This window comes from Neodiprion lecontei, chromosome 7 (genome assembly GCF_021901455.1).
Source record: "Neodiprion lecontei isolate iyNeoLeco1 chromosome 7, iyNeoLeco1.1, whole genome shotgun sequence".
NCBI lineage: Eukaryota > Metazoa > Arthropoda > Insecta > Hymenoptera > Diprionidae > Neodiprion > Neodiprion lecontei.
The window spans coordinates 22,496,672-22,522,455 of NC_060266.1; the positions used below are offsets into that span (position 1 = coordinate 22,496,672).

The 25,784-nt window shown below is 42.7% G+C and overlaps 1 protein-coding gene across 2 annotated transcripts in view; it reads left to right on the forward strand.

Moving 5' to 3' along the window:
• LOC107219977 overlaps nt 1-25,784 on the forward strand; it is a 112,367-nt gene that overhangs the window by 47,139 nt on the left and 39,444 nt on the right. Inside the window, exons 2-5 of one of the 2 annotated variants that reach the window (XM_015658357.2) lie at nt 15,010-15,402; nt 18,972-19,092; nt 19,971-20,149; nt 21,817-21,915. In XM_015658357.2, coding sequence (XP_015513843.1) covers nt 15,010-15,402; nt 18,972-19,092; nt 19,971-20,149; nt 21,817-21,915 — 792 coding nt within the window. The remainder of the gene's footprint in view (nt 1-15,009; nt 15,403-18,971; nt 19,093-19,970; nt 20,150-21,816; nt 21,916-25,784) is intronic. The other variant, XM_015658358.2, reaches the window with a different exon arrangement.

Sequence of the window (25,784 nt, forward strand, 5' to 3'; positions counted from 1 at the left end):
TTTTTTTCATCTATTTTTTTTTTTTTTTTGGCTCGTGATTATTAATTACCGCATGCACGGTGCGAGCTTAACTCATCCAACTATATATTATTATACATGGGAAAACTTTGACGCGTTTTTTTACGTCGTGCTGTCTCGAGCGAAGACAGATTATGGTCCAGTTTTCACCCGGGAAAAAAATATACGTAATTAAAAAGTTCCGCGGACCTGTGTAATGCAATTATGCATATTGTTAGTGCTTTATTTGGAATTTTATACATATTTATGCAATTAGGTATTTGAAATTTGGCTAATTTCTTGTAAAAATAAAGAATAATTCGTACGAAATTAAATTTTGAAGTATTCCAATTTCTTCGTAATCGTCGTTATTAAGAACATTGCATGTATGCGGTAAATTATCAAGATTTTATATCGATTCGTAATGACTTATAGATTGCGGAGTCAAAAATTTGCTGATCCCAAACGATCCGAGTGTCACAAGTGTAATTTTTGTTTTTCTTTCGTTTAACGCAAGAACCTGAATCGTCAGATTAATCCTGAGAGCTAATTATCGCTCCAACATTTCATTTCCCTTCTTACTATTTTTCGAATTCGTTCGAATAGCGGATATGAAAGCATACGTGGACAGGATACGTAGGGAGGGAGGTAGGGAGAGTTAATAGCATACGGAAGAAAAAAGTTGGCGAGAGTAGGAATCGAAGGGATGGTGGCGGGTATCCCGAAGGAAAAGAAGCAGCGGCACAGCGTGGCTCAGGAATCGAATATTAAATCGACGAATTCGCCGCGAGTACTCGTCATGTAGTCAGACTCCGAAGTCGTGCGTCGAATGGCAGATCGAATATTACATGCTGAGATACCACATAAAGACAGCTGCAGTATGAAACTTGGCGAAATTTTTCTCTCGATATACGACCCTAAAGGGCGGGGTTGAAATTACGAACTTGAAAAGTTCCCAAAACGCCAAGTTCCGATTTTTTTAGTGGCGAAACTTGAAGTAAAAGAATCAAAATTTGACGAAACATCAAGGTTTTGAATGGTTCGAAACCAGAGGCGCAAAGTTTCGACAAGTCAAAGTTCCGAAAGTGCGAAAATGTGAAAATTCAAAGGTCTGAATAAATTACCTAATCATCAATATCGCAGCGTGCTTATTATGTTGAAATTCCACAAGTGCGCGTTTGTTGCATAAATAATTCTCTATATGTACTATACAACGGGACTTTTTTTTTTTACCCCATAAACCAAATTTAACTCGTCAATTACACGCAGGTGAAAATTTGCACCAAGGGTATTAAAATTCGTTCACATATGCTACGTGACGATAAATCGATGAAACGATTATTTTTATTACGATTGAGCTTTTCATTTTTTTTATTTCGTTTCTCGTTTTCATTTTGTTTTTACTATATCATTTGGGATATTCTGAATTTTTTTATCGACTCCCTAAAAACGATTGACAGACTTAGATACTTTTTAAAGACATCTGCAAAGTAAGTTAATAAATTTAAGTGTCTGATTAATTGTGCTATCGGCGAATCTTAGATGTGATTAGACATTCATCGACTTGGATACAAACAAGACAATCATATTTCCTGAATTACAAGAGCGAAAAATACTGAACCGAACAAATTCAGAGAAAAACAGGTTCAAGATAAAACAAAAAAAAAAACATCGTTTCAATTACAGTTTGAAGAAACACAAATTTAATAAAATCAACAATATTTCTATATATTTCTGTGTGGTTTTAAAATTTAACCACAATTTTAGAATACTGTGATTACTGTAATCTGGTTTATATCTGTGACTAAGGGTTCAGGAATATTACTTAATCATATCAAGACAGCTGTTAATAATTTGTACAATAAAACATAACTCAACCCTGTTCTCCAACCCTTAAATTGTTTCAATCATATTCCAGTAAAAAGCGACGGTGCAAAAATATTCAGAGTATTCGGAGCGCGTACCCGTCGAGAAGAATAAAAACAAAAAGAAAACAACAATGCAACAATAATGAAGCCGGCAACAACGACAACAAAAAAAAAAAGAACCGAGAAAAACGAAGGAAAGTGGAAAAATCAGGGTAGGTAGCGCGCAAATCTCCTCAATCCGCTTTTATACCAGTCAATGCGTCGATTTGTATGAATTCGGGTAAAGGAATAGGGCATAATACGCGCCTGCAGGACTACCACCAACCGAGCCGGAAGACCAAAACCTCACGAGACGTTCCGGAGATCGTGAACCTTGGGGCTAATCCGGGCTGTCCGCGTCACATATCGCGCCTCGAGGAAGAGGCTGAGGGCCCGGTTTATGACCCTCCACGTCGGCTCGCTCGGGGAACCGCGTGTAAACAGTCGGGGCAATATACACCCTTCACCCCCACCCCCCCCCCCCCCCCCCCCCACCCTCAACGCGCGTGCCCACAACTCAAATGGCATGTGTGTCGCGCGTTACTCTTCCGCGACACGGCGCCGCGTATATATGAAGCGGGGGTTAAATCGCGGAAAGGGGTTGGAGGGGTGCGGTTATCTCTGGGGCTGCGGCCGACCTGGACATGCATGCAACGTTTGATTACCCCGTTTTAACAGTATATCTTCATCGCGGGGCGCGCGTAGCCACGCCTAGGCGATACTTGGAGATTGTATATATATATATATACATATATATAATTCCTTAGTTGAGGGTAATTGAGTCGCACAGAGATCGGGGTGGTTGTTGGTTGCGAATGCGGGGTGGTTTTGCGGAAATTTCGTTCGTCTGGGGAGAGAATTTTTTTGGGGATGGGTTGTACGGGGCGGGGTTTGATGTGCGGAACTTTAAGAGTTTTGAAAACGACTAATTCCGTGTTACTTCCCTGACCGGACTGAAGGTCCGAAATCCAAGATTATGAAAATTCAAGTTATCATAGAGATAAATTCCGAAAATCAAAATATACTCACACAGCGTAGTTTACTCAACGAGTGGGTGTAAAAAATGAGAAAAACTGATAATCATAATGACCAGGATTCCGAACGTAAAAATATCGAAAATCCAAAACAAAGAAAGATCGAATTGATGAAATTTCACCAAGCCATCAATTCACAGAACCGAAAACCTTGGATCATTCGGAATTTCGACGTTTCAGATTTTTCAAATTTTTCTCATTCTCGCACTTTCGATACTTTGACTCGTTAGAGTTATGCCTTTTCAACATGTTTTTCTTCCGGAATTTTGCCCTTTTGGAAACTTACACTTCGGAGCTTCAAGCGTCAGGTTTCGGACCATTAGAGACTTTGATGTTTGGTCAAAATTTGTATTCCTCACTTTAAGCTTCTTTACCAAAAAATCTGGAATTCGGTGCTTTCGGAACTTTTCAAATTCGGAATTTCAACCCCGCCCAGTTCTACAGAGTCGTTTCTACAGAAACATTTTTCTACAGAAAGGAATTCGAGATTCGTATTAAAAATAATCATGCATGAATTATTCCACAGGAGAATTTTTCTACGGAATATTTATTCACAGATTGCGTTTGGTACAACTCAAAATTAGAGCAATCGTCGAATGCGAATCGAAAACTGATGTGATTATACAACGAAAACCACGAAAATAATTGGTATCGTATTACAAAATCAGTGAGATTTAATTGCTCGTTACACTAAAAGTTATTATCTTCATCGACGAGAAGGAAAAAGTACGGCTACGTCATTGTTTCGTGTATTCTCTGCTTTGTACATGTACCTGAAAACTGGATTTTTCGTTTCATTTTCCATTAACAACGCAAAGATTGAACTTATTATCAGAATCACCTCGAATAATACCGCGAGGAAAAAGAAAGAAAATTACAATTTCCACGAGTTTGTCACACGCGGTGTCGCCGAGGGGTTTGTCGAAAGATATTGAATTTTTGCACCATCGAGCTTCCACCGCAGTCCGACATCCGCAAAGCCCTCGCTGTTATTCTATTTCAAATATTATTCATTTTACGTAATATGCGAGAAAAAAATTCTACCCAGTCCCAGGGGGCGTCCCTCATCCCCTTTTCCCATTTCATCCTCGTCTTTTTCAGCCCCAATCATCAGACCTGCAAGTAGAGAGCTTTCGAGAACTGGAAAATCGCGTCTAATAAGCCTCGAGGCAAGGTAGGCATCGTACTTACCTACGCCTGCGTGTATTTCGCACACAACGCTTTATTGTTCACATTTTGTGCCCACCTGTTTCTTGTTTATCGGTTGTGTTTCGATCACCTTGGGAGATTTACGCCACGCGCCTAATTAGACCGGTGATACCAGAACTCGTGTTCTATCGTAGATCACGCAGCTGCTCTTAGCTTGCGATGCGTAGAAGCTTCGAGCTTCAGAAGCTTTTTCTTGAACCGAGAGTTTCGTCTTACACGAAGCTGAGAAGGCATAACACCGAGTCTACTTATCTAAACGACGCAAAATGCGGTGCTTTCTAGAATCGCGAACCTGACAAACTGATCTGCAAGCGAATTAAGAGGTTATACGTAGTGAGGATTTTTCAAAAACAGTTTTTTTTTTTTTAATTTCATTTTCCTGTGTACATACATTCAAGTATATACACAGAAAATTTCATGTCTATCCGACAAATATTCTCGAAGCTACGCGCTACTTTTGAAAAGAGGTCTCAGAGGGTTTGAAAGTGCTTTTGAAACTTTGAACGCGTTTTTCTTAAAACTACGTTTTCAAATTCCGTGAGCAAGATTTCTCGAAAACAGTTTAACCGATCAGTCTGAAATTTTTACACAAGCTTTATGAAAACATTTTTTAGTCCGCGATCGAAGCTTTTTTCTCGCCGATAGATATTTTCCATTTTGTAAAAAAAATCAAGTCGAAAATTTTTAGGAAAAATCGATTTTTCTTTTCTGTGGTGTCGCCGTTTTGTTCAAAATTAATATTTTGCTTATTCCTTCGATCAAAGACCAAACAATAGCTTACATTAACTAAATATTTTTTCTTTCTTCATTTCCAACGATCCAGTCCAAAGTTAAGAATCATAATTTAACGAATAAAAAATCTCAGAATCAAGTTCAACGTTACCCTCAATACGTGTATCAATTTTTGTATTAATAAATTAAAATGTCTCTTCATGAAAAATCCCGGAAAAATCGCTTTCTCTTTTATCTCTTAACTGCGTATAATCCTTCAAATGTAGAATTATCCGCGGAAAGTAGGATCACCGATAGCCGAGGAAGGAACGAACTCGTGGTGATGAAATTGGTGCCACCTTTTTCCACCCCTTTCTCCCTGATCTGATCCTTTCCCCCGGTGTCGATGCCTTAATCCCCCCGTTATTCTTCATCATCGGTGTCGAAACAATGGTGATTGGTATCCCGGCATGCTTAGCGGGACACGTCGATGAAGAAAAATAGCAATCAGCCGCAGAGGGATTTTCCATTCCCCGCGTCCCAAGGGCAACCCTCTTTTTCAATACTTGTTCGCTCATCTGTTTATTTTTATTTTCTCTCTCTCTCTTTCTCGATCCTTCTCTCTTCCGTTTTGGGATACTTTTTAATTATTATTCGCTGGTAAAGTTTCATTAGATTCGTTCGCGCGTGGAAATGTGATTGCATAATGCGATATAAAACCCGTTATTTCATGTGGCCGTCAATTTTGATCCGAACCGCGGGAATCGAATCGATTATATATAACCGCGAGCTGTGCTGGCGAATAGTATCGAGTGAATTGATTATAAAACCGTTACAAGAATCAAAAAAAAAAAGAAACACAGAAACCTGATGATTTCACTGTTCCAATTATAAATTCGAGCATGTACCGGGACTATCTCTTGAAACTTAAAAAATCAATTGCGCGTGCGCGGGTTTTATCGGCTGTTCGTGCAGGCTGGCCAACCCGAGTTTCAGCTGTCAAACTGTTTCTGCCGGCGATGTAGTTGATACGAATTTTCGAGGTTAGAATTTCAAATAATTGACGCAGTGACTCGGAAAGGTTTGGGAAGCATTTGTTATCGATTCGGAAAGTTGATTCTTCGAAGAACGATCGGAATTTAATGTTTATGCTCTTTGAAAATTCAAACGTACACATTTTGCGTAAGTTGGCACGCCTGCGTCGCAGGCAAGAATATCGCTGCGGGAAGATTTCGCCGACCAATGAGATTTAATTATTTGGCGCATGCGCGGTTGATTTTCAAGTTTTAATTGATTGTCCCGGTATACGTAATTCAGCGATAGAATTTATTTCATCACGTTGGTAGCTGGTGTCGATATCTCGTATCAGGCGAAGATCACCGATCACCGATCCTGTGGCATTTCTTATTGCAGATCGAGGTTACACACGTGTATGTATATCGAGAGGCATTATGATGCAAGCTACCCCTCGACGAAACCGTATATGCAGGATAATCCGATTCCGCTTCTCCCCTGTCCCGTGGGAATAATACAGGAATAAGTGGGACACGGAAGACGAGAAAAAGGAGGTGGAATTTCCAGAGGCAAAAATTTTGCATTTATTCTTGTAAAAATTTTTTCTCGTCTTCAGCGTGATGCGAAAAATCAATTTGGACTGCAGGAAATTGAATGATCGGAACGAAAAGTGGGAGTATGAGAGATGAGGTGGCTAAAATTGTCACAGGTTGGGTGAAACTGAGAAGAAGATTTTTGCGAAGGAATGTTCCAAGGGTGGTTCGGTTGCTGTAACACAGTTTTTAAAATTATTATTTTTTTCTTCGTTTTATAGTGATTAAATAATGTCGTTTTTTTGGATTGGTGTAAGAATTGGAACGAGTTTTGTAGCTGTGGTTAGAAAATATTTTAGTACGTGAAAATAAATCGATGCTAAGGTCTTGTTGGTCTGAAAAAATGTGTTAAATTTAAAAGAAGATAAGGAAAAACAGATTCAACGTACTGCAATAACCGAAAAATGTTACTTTTGACGACTGTATGAATAACACTGAATATAAATTGCCTGTACAAAATTCTTACGTTAATCTAACAATATTGAAACCATTTTTGTAAGGTAACCAATTTTCTTACAACTTTTCGATAACTACAACGAACGATGAAATATTGCGACATGATGTAAATTATTACTGTTAGAAATAAATTGATTAAAAAAATCGTCTGACTGAAGGAATAATTCATTTCCGATAAACTTACCCCGCACACATATACATGTTTTACATAAATTATCAGTTCATGGGATCGTCGATTACGAATCTGAAATCGGATTCTAAAAATTGAAGATTGCGGTTCCAATATGGCGGACGTAAATTTCGAATTCAATCGAATCCAGAGTTCTTGGGGTCGCTGCTTACGAATCTGAAATCAGATTTTGACAATCCAGTATAGCGATTCCAAAAACTCTTGCATACACTTTTTTGACTGTATTCAATCAAATTTGAAATTTTTATACACCATACTGGATCCGCCACTTTAAATTTTCAAAATTTGATTTCAGATTCGTAATCAGCGTCCCAAAAACCGTAGAATGTTATCTTTTTATAAAACTAGACTCAGCGTAATAACGTGTGACTCAAAGGGTTAATCGACCTCTTTCCGGCCTGCCAAAATTCCCGATTTCTCTAACTAGTTTCTGTTTTTGGCATGAAATTTCTGCACGAGTAAGTCAGGGGCGTGTATATAGCCACGGAAAAGGGGGCTTAAGTCGGGCTTAATTTCCCCGGCGATATAGCAGCCAGAATTGTGAGTAGAGGGGTGATGATCTCGGATTGCATCGTGCCGAAGTAAACTATGCGAGGCTCTCGCCGGGCCTAACTTTGTTTCCAATTAGTTTGGTACTGGAGTTAAGATAGCCGCGGTAATGTTACCGAAAAGCGAGTCTGCTGTGGACGCTTTCGGCGACTGCAAGAGGGACGCAACTTCCGGTTACCGGGCTGGAATCACCCGCAACTGAACCGCGTGCAGAATTCCAGGATGTTCAACATCGACCTCACAGCTCGCTGCGCCGATTCTTCTCAAAACTTTATATTCTACCTGACTCGAATAATTCAGGGATGAATCTAAGACCTGAAGCACGTCCGAGTCATGTTCCCATCGTCTCACGAACGCGAGTTAAAATTAGATACAAAATAAGGGGGAGAAGAGACGTCCCACGTTCTTATATGTATACAAAATCGATGATTCTTCCTCGATTCGTCTCTGTTTCCTTTTTTTTTTTTTTTTTTTTATTCTCTTATTCTGAAGCTATTTTCGCTCAAAAGCGGTGGAATATTATTCAGTACTCGACACACACGCGTGTGATACTTGTACAAATGATTTTTTCTCGCAGGGTAAATATCCCAGGTCGATCTCTCAGATTTGATTTCTTCTGTTACGTGTTATAGCAGACTGAAAACTAAGCGAAACCTATTTTTTTTTTTTTTTCTTATGTATCTGCCGTTATAGACTTTAAAGCGGTGAAAATGACACGCAAAGTTTGATGGATTCGAATGAACCAACGTTAAAATGTTTTAAAAATATGAATATGAATAGAAACATTTCAGTGTTTGTTTCATTCGCATTCGTGAAGCGCATCAAGAAATCACGAAATTACCCGGTTGGGTGCTCATCTTTGGGGGTCGTTTTCATCCTCTTAAAGTGTTTAACGGTGGATAAAAAAAAAAAAAAAGAACTGTATCGTTTAGTTTTCAGTCTACTATACCATGTTAGAAAAGAAATCAAATCGAGGAGATCGACCTGGGATACCTTCCTTGTCAAAAGCTTAAAGATGCAAAAAATTCTACGCACAAAATCTCTGGTTTAATCGTCGTAAAGAAATCGATCAGTCAATACGAATTCGTTGCAAGACTGTTTCTTGAAATTTTTTTCACCCTGATTAGATCCACCAAAAATTTCGGTCAATTATTCAAAACGCGTCAACATTCCGGTCGTCGTAAAAGTTTCGTATCTTGTGGCATAAATATATCGAACGGGGGTTTTGCAAATATGCATATGCATGCAGAGTACGTGGTTATTATATATGTAAATGCACGTAGGTAGGTATATATATATATATACATATATGCGTTGTGTGCAAAGTACGACGAGACGCAAAGGCACCTTTGGAATTAATCGAGTTTCCCCCCGTCTCGTCTGATATTTTCTTTCTTCCCCGTTTACTTTCTTGCGTGTTTATACGCTGGGTCGTTTTTTATTTATGTACTCTTTGTCACTGTCCTTCCAACCGAGTTTTCTTTTTTTCGAATTCACTATGGTTACCCTAAACAGCCGTACGTCAACGCTAAACTGACTCTGCCTGCATTTTACCTCTCATATTTTATACCGAAGTTTCACGTAATTTCGATAATCGATTCCTCGGTTGCACGGATTACCCATTTCTTCGCCTATAGGAGAAATAATTTTCAATACAATCTTCATGGCGAAATCAGGGAGGAAAACGATGGTTTCGTAATCGAGTTTCTGTACGGAGAATGGCAAGAAAAATAAAATTACAATAAACGGAGCGAGCGGAGGAAGATCGGAAAGGAGGACGATGAGAGAGTAAATAGTATTAAAATAGGACCGAGGAAGGAGGAAAGGCTCGACGCTGGGGAAATCCTTTGCCTTTCCCGAGGTGTACAAACACGAGTTTCACCGGCGGACCGGTCCGCAAATATTGGAAACTTTGCATATCCGAAATCAATCGGTAGCAGCGAGCTTCTGCCAACTGCCGGCGGACACGTTTCGAGCTTTCTCGAGCTTAAACTAGAACCTAGCCCGTAATTTTCTTTCGTTGCGTTCGAAAATAAAAAAATTTAAGAATAATAAAAGACAAAAAAAAAAAAAAAAACAACAACAACCGTGATCAGCGGACGTTTCAAATTTCGGGATACGCGCAAAAAGTATGGCACATGCAGTCGTTAGTCCGAGGATATTATTTTTGCTAATAAATCACACTCTCTCTCTCTCTCTCTCTCTCTCTCTCTCTCTCTCTCTCTCTCTCTCTCTCTCTCTCTCTCTCTCTCTCTCTCTCTCTCTCTCTCTCTCTCTCTCTCTCTCTCTCTCTGGACGACATGCGTGAAGCCAGGGGCTCTATGATTGATTATTATTCATTAAGAAGTTACCCGGTGTAATTACACCTTATTAATAATTCATTCGCTCGTTCTATGGATCGTTACGGTGACTCGTAGCTTGGCAAGTTACACCCCACAACAGATCTCGACTCGTGGTTAAATTCGGAATTTACTGGCCGTTCGAAGATGAAAACTTCAACGAGACGATAATCGGTGAGGAAAATAAAAGAGCGTGAGAATTTTGAATGACGGTACGGACGATTGCTTGTAGAGTTTAATAATTTATTATAATAATCCCAGGTAAATGGGAACGAAATGAATATAAAAACGATTATGAAGAAATGGAAAATGGAGGTAAAGGAGAAAAGATACTCCATGAATATTCGCCCCAGTATTATACGAAATTCAATTCTCTCTTTCCAGGAGGTTAAGCGTAAAAATTCCGTATGCAAATATATACGTTTGTATTATAAATTCCTGGTTGTGAAAAGTAAGCAAGCGTCTCCTACTGAGAACACACAGCCGGCCCTGTTTATTTCTTCGGTGCTTCTAGTAGTTACAATTTTCTCGCTCTGATACGCGTGCCGCGAGTGTGTGCAAAAACCGCAGACATTGGGTGTAAAGGCCGAAAAGGCTAAACAACAAAGTCTCGGTAAAAGTGGGATAGAATAAAAAACAAAACGAAATTACTGCGAGCGAAGAAAGAATGGGGAGAGCGGGGGGGGGGGGGGGGTGGTGGAGAAAAGAAGAGAGGAGGAAGAAGCATCTGAAAAGAAAACGGCTAAACTCTTTCTCAATTCCCTTCGGCAATCTCGTCTCTCTGAAATGCGTTTTTTTTTTCTTGCTCATCGTTTTTGTGCCCCCCCCCCTCTCACTCTCCCTTGTCAACCCCCTTAGAGCAAAAACGTCCGAGCTGACATCGGCCGTCAGATTTCCTTTCATTTTTTTTTACTTTTCTCTCTCTCTCTCTCTCTTAGTTCTTTCGGCATCTTCTCGTGTTCGTTTATTTTCGCAATCTTTTGCGAGGCGAGAAACCGTGAGGTATCTTCAATTGCCGGTTAAATACGAGCTTCTGCGCGAAGAGCCACGACTGTTCAACTTTATCTTGCAGAAAATCCAGTTTATCGGTCTCTAAGAGACCTTCGCCGAATTCTTAAGGCGCGGCGTTGAACGATTCGAGAAAACTCGGCGCCTGCCGTGTCTTTATTTTCATTTTACCACCCACGCGCTCCGTCTTTCATTCATTCATATTTTCTGCCGGTCTTATCTACCTCCAATTTGGCTTACGAAAGAAATAGAGAAGTGAGGTAATCGTTGAGATTTTGTTGAAGAACGGATTTTGACGAAAGAACTAGTAAAACAATTATTTTTGTGCTAAAATTATTATTATTCAGATTTATGCGAGAAAATTGCATAAACTTGACTCGTAAAGAGTAAACTTCGCGGAAAGTTTACCAAAGAAAAAGGTATTAATCTTGAACGAACTTCACTCGTCAACACTCATTTTTTACAAACTTCGCTCTCACAAGATTTGTCAGCACTTTAGACACGTTGATTAAAAATTATGAACTTTTCATCGCGACGCGTTTAATTTTACATTATCCTGAACAACACTTTAATCTACATTGCAAAATGTGAGTCGAATGAAACCATGACGAAGTAAAAAAGCGTAATTGATACGTGCGGAAAGAAATGATTTACGGGATGACATCACTGTAAATATCGAACAATTTGCAACGATTTGTTTTTTCTTTTTTTTTTTTTTTTTTGTTGGATCGAAGAAATGGTAATCAATATTTAAAGAATTTATTAGTCGTGCATTTATATGTAATACAAAAAATTATTGTCAACAAATGTTTAGAAATAGCGACACTGGTGCTGTTACCTCGAGACGTGTTCAATGTGGAAAAAAAAAACTATTCAATCTACATATTTATAGCCAAAGAAATACGTAGAGGATTTTGAAAATATTGATTTTTGTGTGATTGGTGAGTACCTAAATAAAAAACGTAAGATTTCCGCCAAAAAAGAGGCAATCATTTGTCATTAAATAATATTTAAATTGACTCATCAAAAATACCCTACGTATTTCACTAGCTATAAAAATGTTGATTGCGTAGTTTTTGTTTTTTTTTTTTTCTTCGTTTTCTTCTAGATTCAAATTTGCACCAGTTTCACCGCATGTCGCAGAAATCAACACGTCTCGCAAGAATGGCTCCAGTGTCGCCATTTTTGAGTATTCTTTGATGACAATTTTTTGCATTATACTTAAATATATGCCTGATAACTTCCTTCATAAATATTATTATCTCATTACATTTTCTACCATTAGAAATGAGAAAAAAAAAAAAACGAAATTGTCAAATGTTACACCCCTCAACGAAGCGAATAAATTGGATTCTGTTTGGTTTTCATTTTTGTCGAGAACATGTTTTTTTTTTTTCCCCGCCCTCCGGTTCAGTTTCGCAGCGCATCGTGCGAGGGGTTGAAACTAGATGCAGGTTTTACGATCTCGACGCGGTGACCCGACGAGCTAATAGCTCGCCCCCGTTAGATGGCGGGTTCGATACCATTCTCAATTATGATAAATCGCGTATAATTACAGTGGGTGGGGTAGCCGGTTTATCCGGGGACCAGCTAGACCGGTGACCGGTAGCGAATAGCGTTTTCCGAGGGTAGGCGGGGGTCGGAGGGGCGGCGATTTGCATGCGGCCAACTTAATCAATGCCAACACCTCGACTCTCGCCGTTCGCCGCGTAGAGAAACGTTTCGAGGGGTGCGGGGCGAGGGATGATCAAGAGAGGAAGAAAGGAGCTGAGCTATAGGACAAAAGAAAACATCGGAGGCGATGATAATTAAAGTGAGATTAGCGGTGGATTAGCGGCTGCGCCGATTAAGCAATTACTGCCTCAGAGATTATGCAATTATGGCCGGACGATTAACGGACTGCAGTCCCGCGATGCACCGGCCTGAATAAAACCCAAAGGGAGAAAGGGAGGCTCGAATTCACCCCCAGCTTTTTTTTAGAGGCACAGCGATCCGAAACGAGGTAAATTGTTTGAAAAATTGCTAAAGAACGGCCATCTGCGACGAATCGAATTTGTTGAGTTTTTTTTTTTTGTAATAAAAAGGTTTGAAATTCAAACTATCATTTTTTCTAAAACGGGTTCGAAGTCAAGGAAAATGACATTGTTTTGTTTTTCAAGAAATAGCCTGCGATAATTTGTCGTATATTTTAAAACTTTTTTATCGTTGGAAAAAAAAAAAAAAAAAATCCGGTTCTCTAGCAATTTTCGACAGAACTTGCCTTGTTTTGAACCACAGTGAGAGGACTCAGAGAAGAGCTCGACATTTCTTCGACTTTAAAAAAGGCGCGGTCGAACTCTTGCGGATCCCGCAACTATCGGGATCCGGAATTTCCGCATCTAGGTCGAGCGTTGCGGAAGGGGCGCGATGGGATGAAGAGCAGCCAGCTCGTTCATGCGAAATGATCCAGGACCGTTGGACCGAAGTTTAATAGATTTATGGGGATATTTTCATGCGGTTATGGCCGTATCCAGCAGGCTCTAGTCGGCCCCGTTATCCATCTACACACACGAGCCGCTGCGCCTAGCACTCGTGATATTAGCTATCCACCCCTCACGGCGAATCCCCCGCGACTTTGAATTGTTCGGAAGTTAAATTTTCCGTCCGGATAGGCAAAGGTCTGATCGAATTCCGGCCGACGGACGAACAGCGACCCGGACCTTCCTTTTGTCAGGGTGCAGGTATTCAAAGTTTGATCAAACTCTCGAAAAATAATAACACGGCCTTTTGTTCGTCTCGGATAAACAGAGCCTGACACGTTTCCACAGTTATGAAATGGACACACTAATTTCGTTCACGATTTTCAGTCAATTAGTATCAGAAAACCTCGATCGCATTTTTTTCCTGCATACGTTGATTTCATTGATATTTTTCAAATTACAGCAAACAATTTCTTGGGAAATTCATCGCGACTTTTCAAGAAAGAACCCGAGTTTTAAACCACCATTTTTTGACGTTGCAACTTAATCGTTTAAAGAATCGAACTATGTCTTGACGTTTTTACCCAAGAAATAATATTTCAATATTTATTGATCATGAAGTAAAACTTTTCAGTAATATCAATCGGGCATCATATTTGCTACTAGAAGAATATAATACGCACAATTTTTTTAGTTTCGTTAGTTAGGATAACCTTAAGAGTAGTAATTCTTAGTTTCTAAACGGCCGAATTTGGACCTAAAAAACGTGTCTAACGTCTTTTGATTCACTACAACATTCACCGTAGTCCGGGAGCCAGGTTGGGATAAAAATCTCTTCGAGCAAACACTAGAAGCTGTCTCTGTTCTCGGTTAAAGAAAAAAGAAGAAAATAAAGAAAATAGCATTGCCGGCATACTTAAGCTGAGACAGAAATGGATAGCGAAGTGAGGCGAGGTGAGGACTTTGGCTGGCGAATATTTCCCACCCGGCTGCGTCGCGCTTTCCGCACGAACGAGCCGCTCTATCCTCACCTCGTATGTCTTTCTGTCCCCCACGTGTCTCTACGTCTGTGTACTCAAGAAAAAGAATCCTGGGCGAGAAACCAGCCGGAATAAGAAAAACCGACGTGAAACGGTTAGGCGACATATGCTGCAAGTCCGAAGGGTGAACTATCGCAGTCAATGGTTTCACCCCTCTCCGCGAATCACCCTTGACGAAATCGGTCATAGTCAATTTTATGCCCACTATTCATCATTCGGTGGAAATAATGAAGAAAGTGAAACACTTCAAATATTTTAGAATGTATAATCGTAGCTTCAAATCACTCAATGTCCTTAAGCTCAAGATGTACTTGAAATTATGTCACTTTTAACATATCGAATTCAAGCTCTACATTCTATCAGATGTTAAATGGTTTTGCACTCGCTCAACACTCCAAGAGACCCGAATAACCTGAAACGTACATTGAGAACAATAAGGCCATTTCAAAACCCCGAGATTTCATGACACTTTACTGACATGTGGATTTAAATTTTGTTTACAGATGCGTCGCAGGTCAAAATAACGCGGCACACAGTCCCCGACTTTGTCGAGAGTGGAAAGGAGGATTTCGTGATTTTGGACTGCGACTACGACCTGGAAAAGACGCCGAGTGAAGGATTGGTGGTGAAGTGGTTTCGAAACGAGGTGGAGTTAGTGTACCAATGGATAAACGCCAGAGACGAGAAGGACACGGACGGTTGGAAGAAGCCACAGAGCGTGCCACCCTTCGACAAGTACGTCGACCTGCGGTACAAGGCGAGTGAAGACAAGTCGAAGATGTGGCGGGCGATAAAGTTGAGGAACCCGACTCCCGAGCTAACCGGGAACTATACCTGCACGGTCTTCGGAGTCGCGGGAAACGAGGCGACCAGCAAGAAGCCGATGGTCGTTTACTGTGAGTATGAACATGCAGTGATCAGTTGCGAACAGGGTTAAAAGGGGGGGACGTAAAGCGATGGGGTGGTTGGGAAATGACGCGGAAAGTTTCGATCGCTGGTCAACTAGTCGTGTTCTGCTGGCCAAGGCCAGGACCGAAATCCATTCCGGTAAAAGGCTGGCTTTGGCCTCGGTGCGTAACAAGTCTGTAGGAAAAAAGGAAGGCCAGAGCAAGCCCTCTTTTTCATCCCCGATGTACGGGTGAAACTGCGGTGATATTCATCTCACCCAAGGGCTGCGTGAAACTCTCAAATCCTACGTTGTCTCCGGCCTGTGGTTCCATGTTCAAGACGAAGAAGAAGAAGAAGAAGAAGAAGAAGCTAATGGATGGTAGCAAAAGGCAATAGCCAAGCCCAGCGTGCTCTGCATGTGGTGCTCGTAACCCAAGCGTACACCCGAAAATACCTTAGAAACCTTTTTTCACTCAAGGCAGGGTACACTTTACTCGGAAAGGATTCTCCTTCTTGCCTCATCTCCTCCGCCTTCAGCCCCTGCACCCTACACACCGCTTCGCGGAATTTTTTAATAACGCCACGTCTTATCGCCGCGTGGTTCACCACGCTTCCTTTGACGGTGGGTTGGATGTACGGGCAGGAACCATCCCTTCCGATCGTGGCTTCCAAAATAACGGCTGTAGGTACACCCTCTCTGACTCGGAGAGTGTGATCCACGGGCGCTCGAACTTGATTCATCAAAAACTTCTTCGCATATGCAGCGAGTCGAGTGAAGGCGAGGATCGTATACCGGCGAGTCAAGAAAACCGCTGATATGAAAAATCGGTTAGATTGACACCGGGTGGCGGAGAATTGTACATAAGAAGGGCTCTTAAACAAATGAGGGTTGGGCCGGGGAGCGAACTCCCTCCAGAGTTATCATCGTTATTATCTTTGTCATTTCTCCTCCGTTGAACAAGGGGTTTTTTAATAAGCCGTCTGCACCATCGCGTCGGGTCCAATCCGAGGTAAGGAACCAAGGCTTGTGTGTACTCACCAAGGTTCGATGAGGCGGTAGCGCAAGTGATACTGGGTAGGAGAGGTGGGAAGCTGAGTTTTCCATGGTCCACTGCTCCCCGACAAACGCAGTGCCCATACAATTTGCATCCTGACCCTCTCCCCGCTTTCCTTCTTTCCCTCTTGCCCTCCACCCGGCACTCGGTCCTAACTTCCTCGTGACAAATGACGGTCGTTCACCATCCGCTTCGACCCTGCGGGTCCGCCGGCGTTGGGTGAAAGAAATTCTTTGGTGGATTCAGCATTCCTTCTCTCTTTGGTCCTCATCCTGCAGCAGGTCCTGCCTCCGGAGGAACTCGAGCTTCGGTTCGCTGGTCAATTCACGGTGGCAGCTGAGAGGATGACGACGTCGTGCCTTCGACGACCGCTGAGGAACCCCCGACCGGGTTTTCTATTATAACGGTGTTGTACTCGAGGCCTGCAGGTCGAGTTCCCAGTTAATTAACAGCCTCTCCAGATCCACCAGATCCTCTTTGGGTGAGCTTTTCTCCCGACTGGAAGAGCCTCTTCACTACCGTTGGAAAATTAATTTTCGAAAAGCAAATTGTTTCGTTGACAATAAGCCGTAGGTTTACTTTCCGTATCCTTAACCGTTCAAATCGTTCCGTTTGTTCACTTGACTGCGCGTTTAACGAGATGTGATTTTTTTTTTCTGAAGGGGTTTTTTGCTCGCCAATTTTAACCGCGTATATTTCGCGATCCCCGCTCACTTTTAACCGTTTCATGCCACCGTTGCAACGATCGGTCCTTCGGCTTCTCCGCACCGCCGCAAGTGTTATTTATCCACCTAATTTACGATCATATTTCAAGCCCCCTTTAGAACGGAATATCGAGACTGGGACACGCGAGGGTAAATCTGCATCGAGAAGGGAGGAGGAAGGGATTTATTTACGGAACAACGGTACCCCAGCCTGATAGGCACGACACAGAAGCCATAAATCGGGAGCTGCGTAAACACGCTTCAAATTAAATATTGAGTCAACTTTATCACTGAGGGAATACCGAGAACCTGCACATTCCCGGCTCTGCCTAGGGCTTCTTAATTAACACTATAAATTCTCGGTGGGCATCATCATGTGCGACCCATCCCAAAAGCTCAATTTCTCCGTTGGAAATTCACCGGATCATAAGACGCCCACCGTCGGCCGATTATGGAGCTCGTCAGAAATAATTGAGAGACCAAAATCTTTCGACGTGAGGTCGATCGTAATCGAATATATTTAATGGAGGGAACGGAGTGAACCGGATCGATTTGAGGCGGGGAATAAATGAAACAGGGTATGATGTTAAAAAAAAAAAAAATGAAAGAGAGAAAGAGGACGGGGAGCTGAGAAATAAGATAGAATTCTACGCTGAGTTGAAAATACGACCGTCAGACACTGTCTATCCATTACTATCGCGTCTACAGTGTCTGTTTCCTTTTTCTTTCAATTCTTTCTTGTCTTCTTCTTATTCTTCTTCTTCTTCTTCGTCTTCGTCTTCTGTTTCTTTTTCTTACGCTTCGTGTTTCTTATTTTAACTCCACCAGTGTCACCCATCCTGAAGCAGACGCTTTGGTATATAAAGCGTTACTCTCCAAGACGTTACTTCTGCCTTGCAGCACTACTCTTTTCAACCCTTTTCTCCTCCGCTTTTCCCCAAGAATACGAGATATATCCGAGATGTGCTCCGGATACGAGAGACGCTGCGTTACTCCGTCCGCGAGAAATACGAAATCAATATAAGACGCCGGATGAGATGGTTAAAAATGAATCGAAGGTGTATTCTCAGCCTGTCGTTGGTGGGAGTCGAGGGCTTCACTAAGCTGGAAGTAATAAGACAGGTCAGATACCCCGTGCTCTGGTATATAAAAATATTCCAGAACCCCTCGCCCTTGGATTGTACGTTCATTCGTTCGCTTGTACGTTCACTCCTTGGCCTCCATCCGTGTCTCAACGACGTTCCGTAAGCTTTGGTTTTCCGAATAAGTGGCCTATGATCCATCGACTACCACTTTTAGTCGTGAGACAACACGAGAAAATTGATGTAGGAAACCATAGCTTATCCTCGACGTCGATTTTCATCCTGAAAAACGTTGCCACGGATGATCGAATGTCGGGATAAAATCGGGCAAGCTCTTGCTGCTTGAATCGGGCTTGACAGTCGGTAACTTTTAACCAAGGCAATTACGTTAAAGCTACGGGTGTTACGTACCGTGATTTTCACGCTTCGCCAGTCGGTTGATCTTGTGATGCAAGCTAAACTTCCCGACAGGCGGTGTAGCTTTCACAAACTCTCGAAGGCTGGTATAATGTTTCGTCGAAGCTTTCACGGCTGGTCATCCTCTTCGCCCGTATAATTTATCAAATTTCACTTTCAGGTGATTTAAGAATTCTCTCTCTCTACAACTTTTGAGGTAATAATTTTGAGCTGAATTACCGTAAGCCCCGGGGGTCGAACCTGGGGAAATTAAAGTGTCACGTGGATTCCACCCCTGGTTTAAAGAGCGGACTAACAAGCCACGAAATGTTTGTTTCAGCTACGGGGAAGAACTTCAGCTTGATACAAAGTAAAAAAAGTGTCAACGGAACGGAAGGTGTGGAACTGACATGCTTCGCCGAAGATCTCTACCCGAGGCCCAACCTTCAGATATACGTCGAGTAAGTACAAATTGCCTTCATATCGTGATCGATTTTCATCGCCTCGCGTTTTGGAGCGTAGGTTTGTTCACAAAATCGGTCTGAACCTGAAGACCAGGTTCCTCACCGGCGAGTTTTCAGGGGATTCGTCAAAGCCGGCGATTCCACAAAGCGCGATGGTTTGAAAGGAGTTAAAGTGGCAAGAAGAGGGTAGAAATCAGTTCTTTAGATCCTAGATAGGAAGTGGGTGTTGTTTAAGGTCCGAGTTGCACGGCTCACAGGTTCGTTGGGACCATGGGAAACGTGCGGTTAATGAAGACGTAGGTGTTTTACAAGTTGTCCACATGGGAGGAATGGTGGTGGCGGGTTCACCGGCGAATTAAGGAATTACAATGGCGTGTGGAAAATTGTTATACCGCGGACTGCTTATTAGACTCGCGATGGTGTGTCGTGGATCTATAATTGTGCGCCAAGTAATTACCCCGCAATCTAGCCAGCCCATCGCCCCTGTCGTTTCTGAGCCCTTAATAAGCCCAGCCCTCCTCGATTCTCGATCGAATCGCGATGATCAGCGCATGTTTTTTCGTTTGCTCCTATCAAACGTGCGACATCGACGTGTACACCGCTGTAAAACAAAGGCCTGGCTCGCTATGTTTACTGTTGACGCTTCCCCACCCTGACACACGTCACGTTCCATGCTGCGTGTTTCGAGTCAATCCCCGTTCTGTTGTGTCAATAATGCAGCGGACCGCGTGGCCCTTGAAGGGATGAAAAATTAATCGGCTGGAAGCACCGCGGAGAGTGAAACGCGCTCGTTGATATTGACACTTGATAATTCACGACCCCTCAAAAGCTTACCGAGAAGCTTCGCTCATGATGCTGTGTTTCGCTTTTTCCAGAGGCGTGGAACAGATCCAGAGGCCAGAGGTCACCCAGTCTGTGGATAATATGTTGTACGCGATTAGTTCGCGGATTCTACTTAAGGATAAGGATCTTCCGGAGGAGGTCACGGTCGGCTGCAACTTGACGATACCCGAAGCCAGATACTCCGTTTCCGATGACTCGGTCTACTACCCCGGTAAGTCAGAGTGTCACGATAAATCAAGGACGTGAAATCTGTTGATCAGGCTATGTACGAACTCGAACCTCCAATGCACTGGAAAAGGAGTACATCGGGTACGCGACCCCAAGCGCAATTGATGGTTTGAGAAAGCGAGAGAGAATGATTGGTAATAACTTTGAGCAGGTATTTGTCGGGAAATGGACTATTACACTTATCAGAAGTAAGATCTTGAAGCGGACCGAAACGCGCAACGGAAACCTTGACCTCGGTTAGAACGACGTCTTTAAAGTCGAGTGGTTTTCCAAGTCGGCCCGCAGTAATTGTGCCTTATTCGAACCCCGGAAGCGGTTCTCCAGTTGTTCGTTGGAGAAAGAAAAATTGATAAAACGGTACAAGAGAAAACTTCACCCCCGAGAGGAATAACGGAACACTAAAGGTAACCGGACGAAGAGAAAAGCAGCTGGGTAATTGGGTTACAAAGTGACGATGGGGGCGCGAAAAATCAGGTCAACCATCGGCGGGAATTGAAACGCAAATGTGGACAGTGAGGCGACTGACGCCTTTTTCAAAACATGATACTCGCGTTCGCCGTTGTCATACGTCGTTACCAGAGTGCCACCCGCTTTGTCATTCGATCCATTCGCGCTCGTTGCTCTTTCCATCCTTCCTGATGCACTCGCTTTGGTAATTGGACGTTGAATTAAACGACGCGTACTGCAGGGGTGGAAGCAGCGTGTATTTCACCCCGGGGTGAAATCTGACGTATGTGACGGTCCCGTTAGCTAATTGTTCCAGTCGGCCATCCCCGAGTCGAATTGGTACCAGTGAAAAAAAATTTCCGCATTCTGAGTTTTCCCATCTTTCCGCTCACAATCAGTGTATAATGCAAAACCTGTATTGCACCGCAGTTCCATTCTCTTGACATCCTTGGGTATAAAAGTTTTCGGTAAACTATTCCGTTTAAAAGTTGACAGCGCAATGTTACGTCGCGCAAAATTCCTTCGGGATACACCAGTCGGCGATAAAAGTACGTATAAGGAGTGAATTTATTTCTCGTACAGTTCCGAAGGGGACTTTATGACGGTGATCACGTCTACCTGGCTGTCTGCCTTCGCTTATCTGCTGAACAAACATCTTTAAACGTGGCATTTGAACTTCCTGACGCGAACCTCAAGCTGTTCTTTTCGTCTCGTAAACTCTCTTAATCTTTACTGGGATACACAAGGGTGAAACACAGTTTTCAGGTTCTGTTTTATTCCCATTTTTTCCAGTCAACTCTTGACTACCAACCTCTTCAGGTTCGCCTGCACTCAGCCCAAGCGTTATACTTCCCTGCGCAGCTATACCATATCATGCATAATATACACACATGTAAGTGTCACTATGTGTCTGCTTTTTTAATCAACTAAATAAACGCGTCACCCTGCTGAATCATTCTGACTAGCTCGATGGCAATAACTGGTGTCGGCTACTGCAATCCATTCGTATTACTAATCGAACCGGGCTGTGATTGACCTAATAGAACGAGGGGCTCTTCAACCCCGGTAGTGAAAATCTACGAGCTTTAGAAATGATGGAATATCTTTTACCACCAGGGCTGAAGACCCCCCGACAAAAGCGCTTTCTAGAAATTTTTGTGCATACTTGATAGACGCGGAATGCGTTTGGTGTTTGTTACGCAGGGTCGCCCATTACTACTACCACCGCTACGACCACGTTGCAGCGAAAAATGGACATCCAGGCATCAGACAACTCACAACCAGACACTGTCATTGGTGGTGGTAAGATATAAGAAATGCTGCTATCCCCATATTTTCACCACCATAGAGAGCCTAACACCTTCTAGCATCGTCTAATAACTGCACACTGTTCCCTCAGACCATTACCCCAACGGACTTTCCTCTTCCTGGTTCCCGTTTTTGGGGGGTTTTCAAACCGCGTCGCGGATATAACGCTCAGAAAACGCTTCAGACTCTCGGTGGAAAACCTTCACCAGCTTGACAAGCTCACTTAAAGATAATAAAAAGCCTTTCAGAGCTCGCCTGAAACGCGATCTGTCTCTCCATCTATCGATTCTCGGCAGCTCTCATTCAAGTACAAGCAGAACTCTGGGAACTATCTCACTTGAGAAACTCTGGTAAGAGGAAAGTCGGGAAGAAGAGATTTTCACTGACTTAGCCTATGGGTACCTGGAGGTGTACACATGACTTATCCATCCAGTATTAGTTGAAAAGAATAAAATCCGAGCAAATACGAAGAGAAGTGAGCATAAGCACCGTGTGCAGGAGAAAAAAAAAATCACGTTGAAGAAGAACAAGAATACTTTTTTGCATCAGTTCAAACTCAAGTTTCACGCCAACTCCAGGCTCGCGATTTTCACCCTCAGATCGCTTGCTTTCCTGCACTTCTGCCACCGACTATCCTTGATGTTTGAGATCGGAACGAAGCTCCTATCATGACAGGAACTTTCCGCCAGGCATCGGCCCCCGCAAATCCTCACTCCGCCCATTTTGCACCCCGAATGGGCCCCTTCAGCTCCACCTCTGTAATCCCGCAGCCCTACGACCACCCCTCAAGCAGCAACCGAGCAAACTGCACCCACCGCACGCTATCGCCGCTTTACTTCACGCTGCCTGGACTCTGTTTCGTAGTGTATACAGTTTTCACCGCATGTGACCCAGATAATACAACTATACGTATCAAATTACTCTAACCCGGTTTGCTACTTTCAACTTTCTAAACTCTTGTTTTTGCACCTTGATACACATCTCGCGGCGCTGTTACAATCCACACTGCCACACGCATCGCATGGTCTTTGATGATTGTTAATTCTTTGCATCGAGACTGTTATACTTATTCTGCAGTTGAATATCGTTCTTTCTCCTTCTCGTTAGCGGCATAATTTTTTTACTGTGTCCTGGCGAGAAGTGAATTGTATGACTGAGGAATGGGGATCGTTAACTTATAATGGACTGAGTTCAAGGCAATCGATTAACCCAACTGGCACTGGTGCGATACCACTGCGATGATCATTAGCAGCTTTGCGATGATGAAAATAGTTGACTAGGTTTTATTCCAGCGTTTACGGTACTTCCGATTCGTTTTGTGGCAATTAAATTCTTCCATACTGCAAATCATGAAAATCTTGCGTACTCATACGCTGGTCTGAAAATATTCTTCTCTCGATTTTGAAACATTAATAGGAGTATAAGGTTGAGCTTGAGACAAAATTTTTACCTACAAATATGTCAACGGCGATACCAAAATTAATCAAAAAATTACTTTGCGATGTTTAGATTGATATATTTTTGCAATTTGTCAGGCCCAAAAACTTTTTTCGCAGAATCCCATATTGTAGCCACACTTTTTTGGATCTCAAAGACTCAAAAATTGCCTCCGACACATTGTAGGATCGATAGCTGAGAAAACACGACGGAACATCTTTGTTTTTTAGCTGCATTTCTGAAGAGTATCGAAAAGTAAGTTGAATTTGCACGTCTTAAGTACAAAACAATTTTATTGAATTTCAACGTTAGAATAGCAAGAAGAGTTCTGGACACAAATCCGTATATTACTGACAAAGCCAAGACGCAAACCTTTTTCACAAACCTTCGAGCTGATCTTATCGATCGAGAGTAAAAACCGTCTAGAGCCCCGCTCTGCCTGACCGTATCCTTTATCGACAAAGTCGGACAACGATACGATGATCGATAAAGTCAGTTGGAGCGGTGGCATCCCCCGTTCTAAAAGATTCTATAACTTTTTCAAACACGGGAATGACACACGTCTTTTTCCGTCGTTAAAAAAAGTTCAAGTTGATTGGGTTGTCGTACATTGGCGTTAAAATTTACTCGAGTCGACACATTTCTGATTTCAAAGACCAAAACATTTATCTGATCGTACGAATGTATCTTCGCCAGTTACTTTGAACCCATGATCCAAATTTGTCGAATATTTTCGAAGGAAGAAATGTTTCCCTTGTGGATTCGAGCGTATGGGGGAAGTAGAAGGGAGAAAGAAGGGAAAAAGCAGAGAGAGCAGGGCCGCTGCAGGTTTCACGCGAGGGACTAAGGGTTGTAGATTTATCACATCACCAAAGAGGCAGCCTTGTTTCGCTGGAGGGGAATAAGAGACGGGGATTGAGAGCAGCGGCGCAGCAGCGCAGCAAGGGTAGAAAGGCAGTTATGAAGTCGTTTGAATGTAAGCCTCCGCAAGCACCTTTTCATTCTTGTCTCTCGCCCCCCTTCCGACGCCTCACCGCCGCTCAGCTTTTACCCGATCTCTTCTCTGCCCCGTTTGAAAGCCTGGCGATCTCTCTTCGCGACACGTCAGACAAAAATAACAACCACGGACAGGTCTGCGTTATCGCTTCCTCCGTCTCGCCCCCGCCTCAAGACGACTTATCGTCGGGGAAAACCTGTGTCAAAAACTTTCTGAAAGAATTATAAATTCAAATAAAAACGTCACAAGTTCCAGAGTTTCTTCTCATACCGATTCCTCTTACCCTGAAGACACCACTTGCGATCAGCTGAGCGATTCCAGAGGACAATTGTGACCTCGAAAAAATGATCCAAACCGTTATTCGATATTCATGTTAATTGATGTGGATCATGTATTTCGTTATTCTCTTAAAATTTTAGATAACTTAAAAACAAGAATCTCACACCACTATTTGTTATTCCGAACAGCGAATGAACCGTAATTTCGATTACTTAGCGTCGTCAGTACCCTTCGAGATCCAGTTTCGCAATGTTTGCAAAATCATTTGGTAATTGGAATCTTTAATTGGAATTAAATACAATTTTCCACGTCGCAGAGCGATTATCCTTCTTGTCTCGAGTGATTTTTCAAATCTGAGCTAATTAGTACGAGAAACGAGGTAAAGCATCGGCGTGAGTTTGAGATACGAATTTTGACCCGAGCTTGTCAACCTCGATTGTAATTTCGGAGCGTTTGAAGTTGACTTAGGGTAAGCTATAGCAGACGTTCTCAGTAGTCGAATTAAAATCGGGACTTTCCGGAGTTTTCGGCAAGCCGTGAGTCTATGGGCCCAGCGGGGAATTTGGGAGGGAGTAGGTAAGATGGATAAACAGAATCACCAAAACAAAGTCTTAAGCGCTAATAAGAAAATTATCAACCGAGAACCGTGGCGCAGAGGTTGCGACTGAGACGCTTTGAATGGGAACCTCGAGGCGGCCGACGCGAATCGGAGAAGGTATTTAAATAACCAGGAGGCGCCACTTCATCTGCCTTGGCAGAAATGGAACTCTCATCTCGACTCGGTAGTTTCACTCGTCTTCCCCCGTCTTTCCGCAGGCATTGTTTGTACTCGGGGCATTATTCAATTCTATACAGGATGAAGACGAAGGTGGAGGATGATGAAAACTCCGGGCGGGTATCGAGAAAATAGCGGATGCGAGGATGGAAGACTTTCTCGTTATAAACAGGAAACGGGCTGACTGACGTCTGGTTAATTGCCTGAAGAGCCGAGAGCGAAGATTGAAATATAATGCGAGATAAGATATCACGGAGGATTGCGGCGACCCGCTGCTCCGGGGCTCCTTGAAAAATTAACTGTCCCTCGGGAGACGACGGTCGGATCTCTCGGGGATTTCGATTCGGCTAAAAGGCTGGTTGAACGGTGAATTTT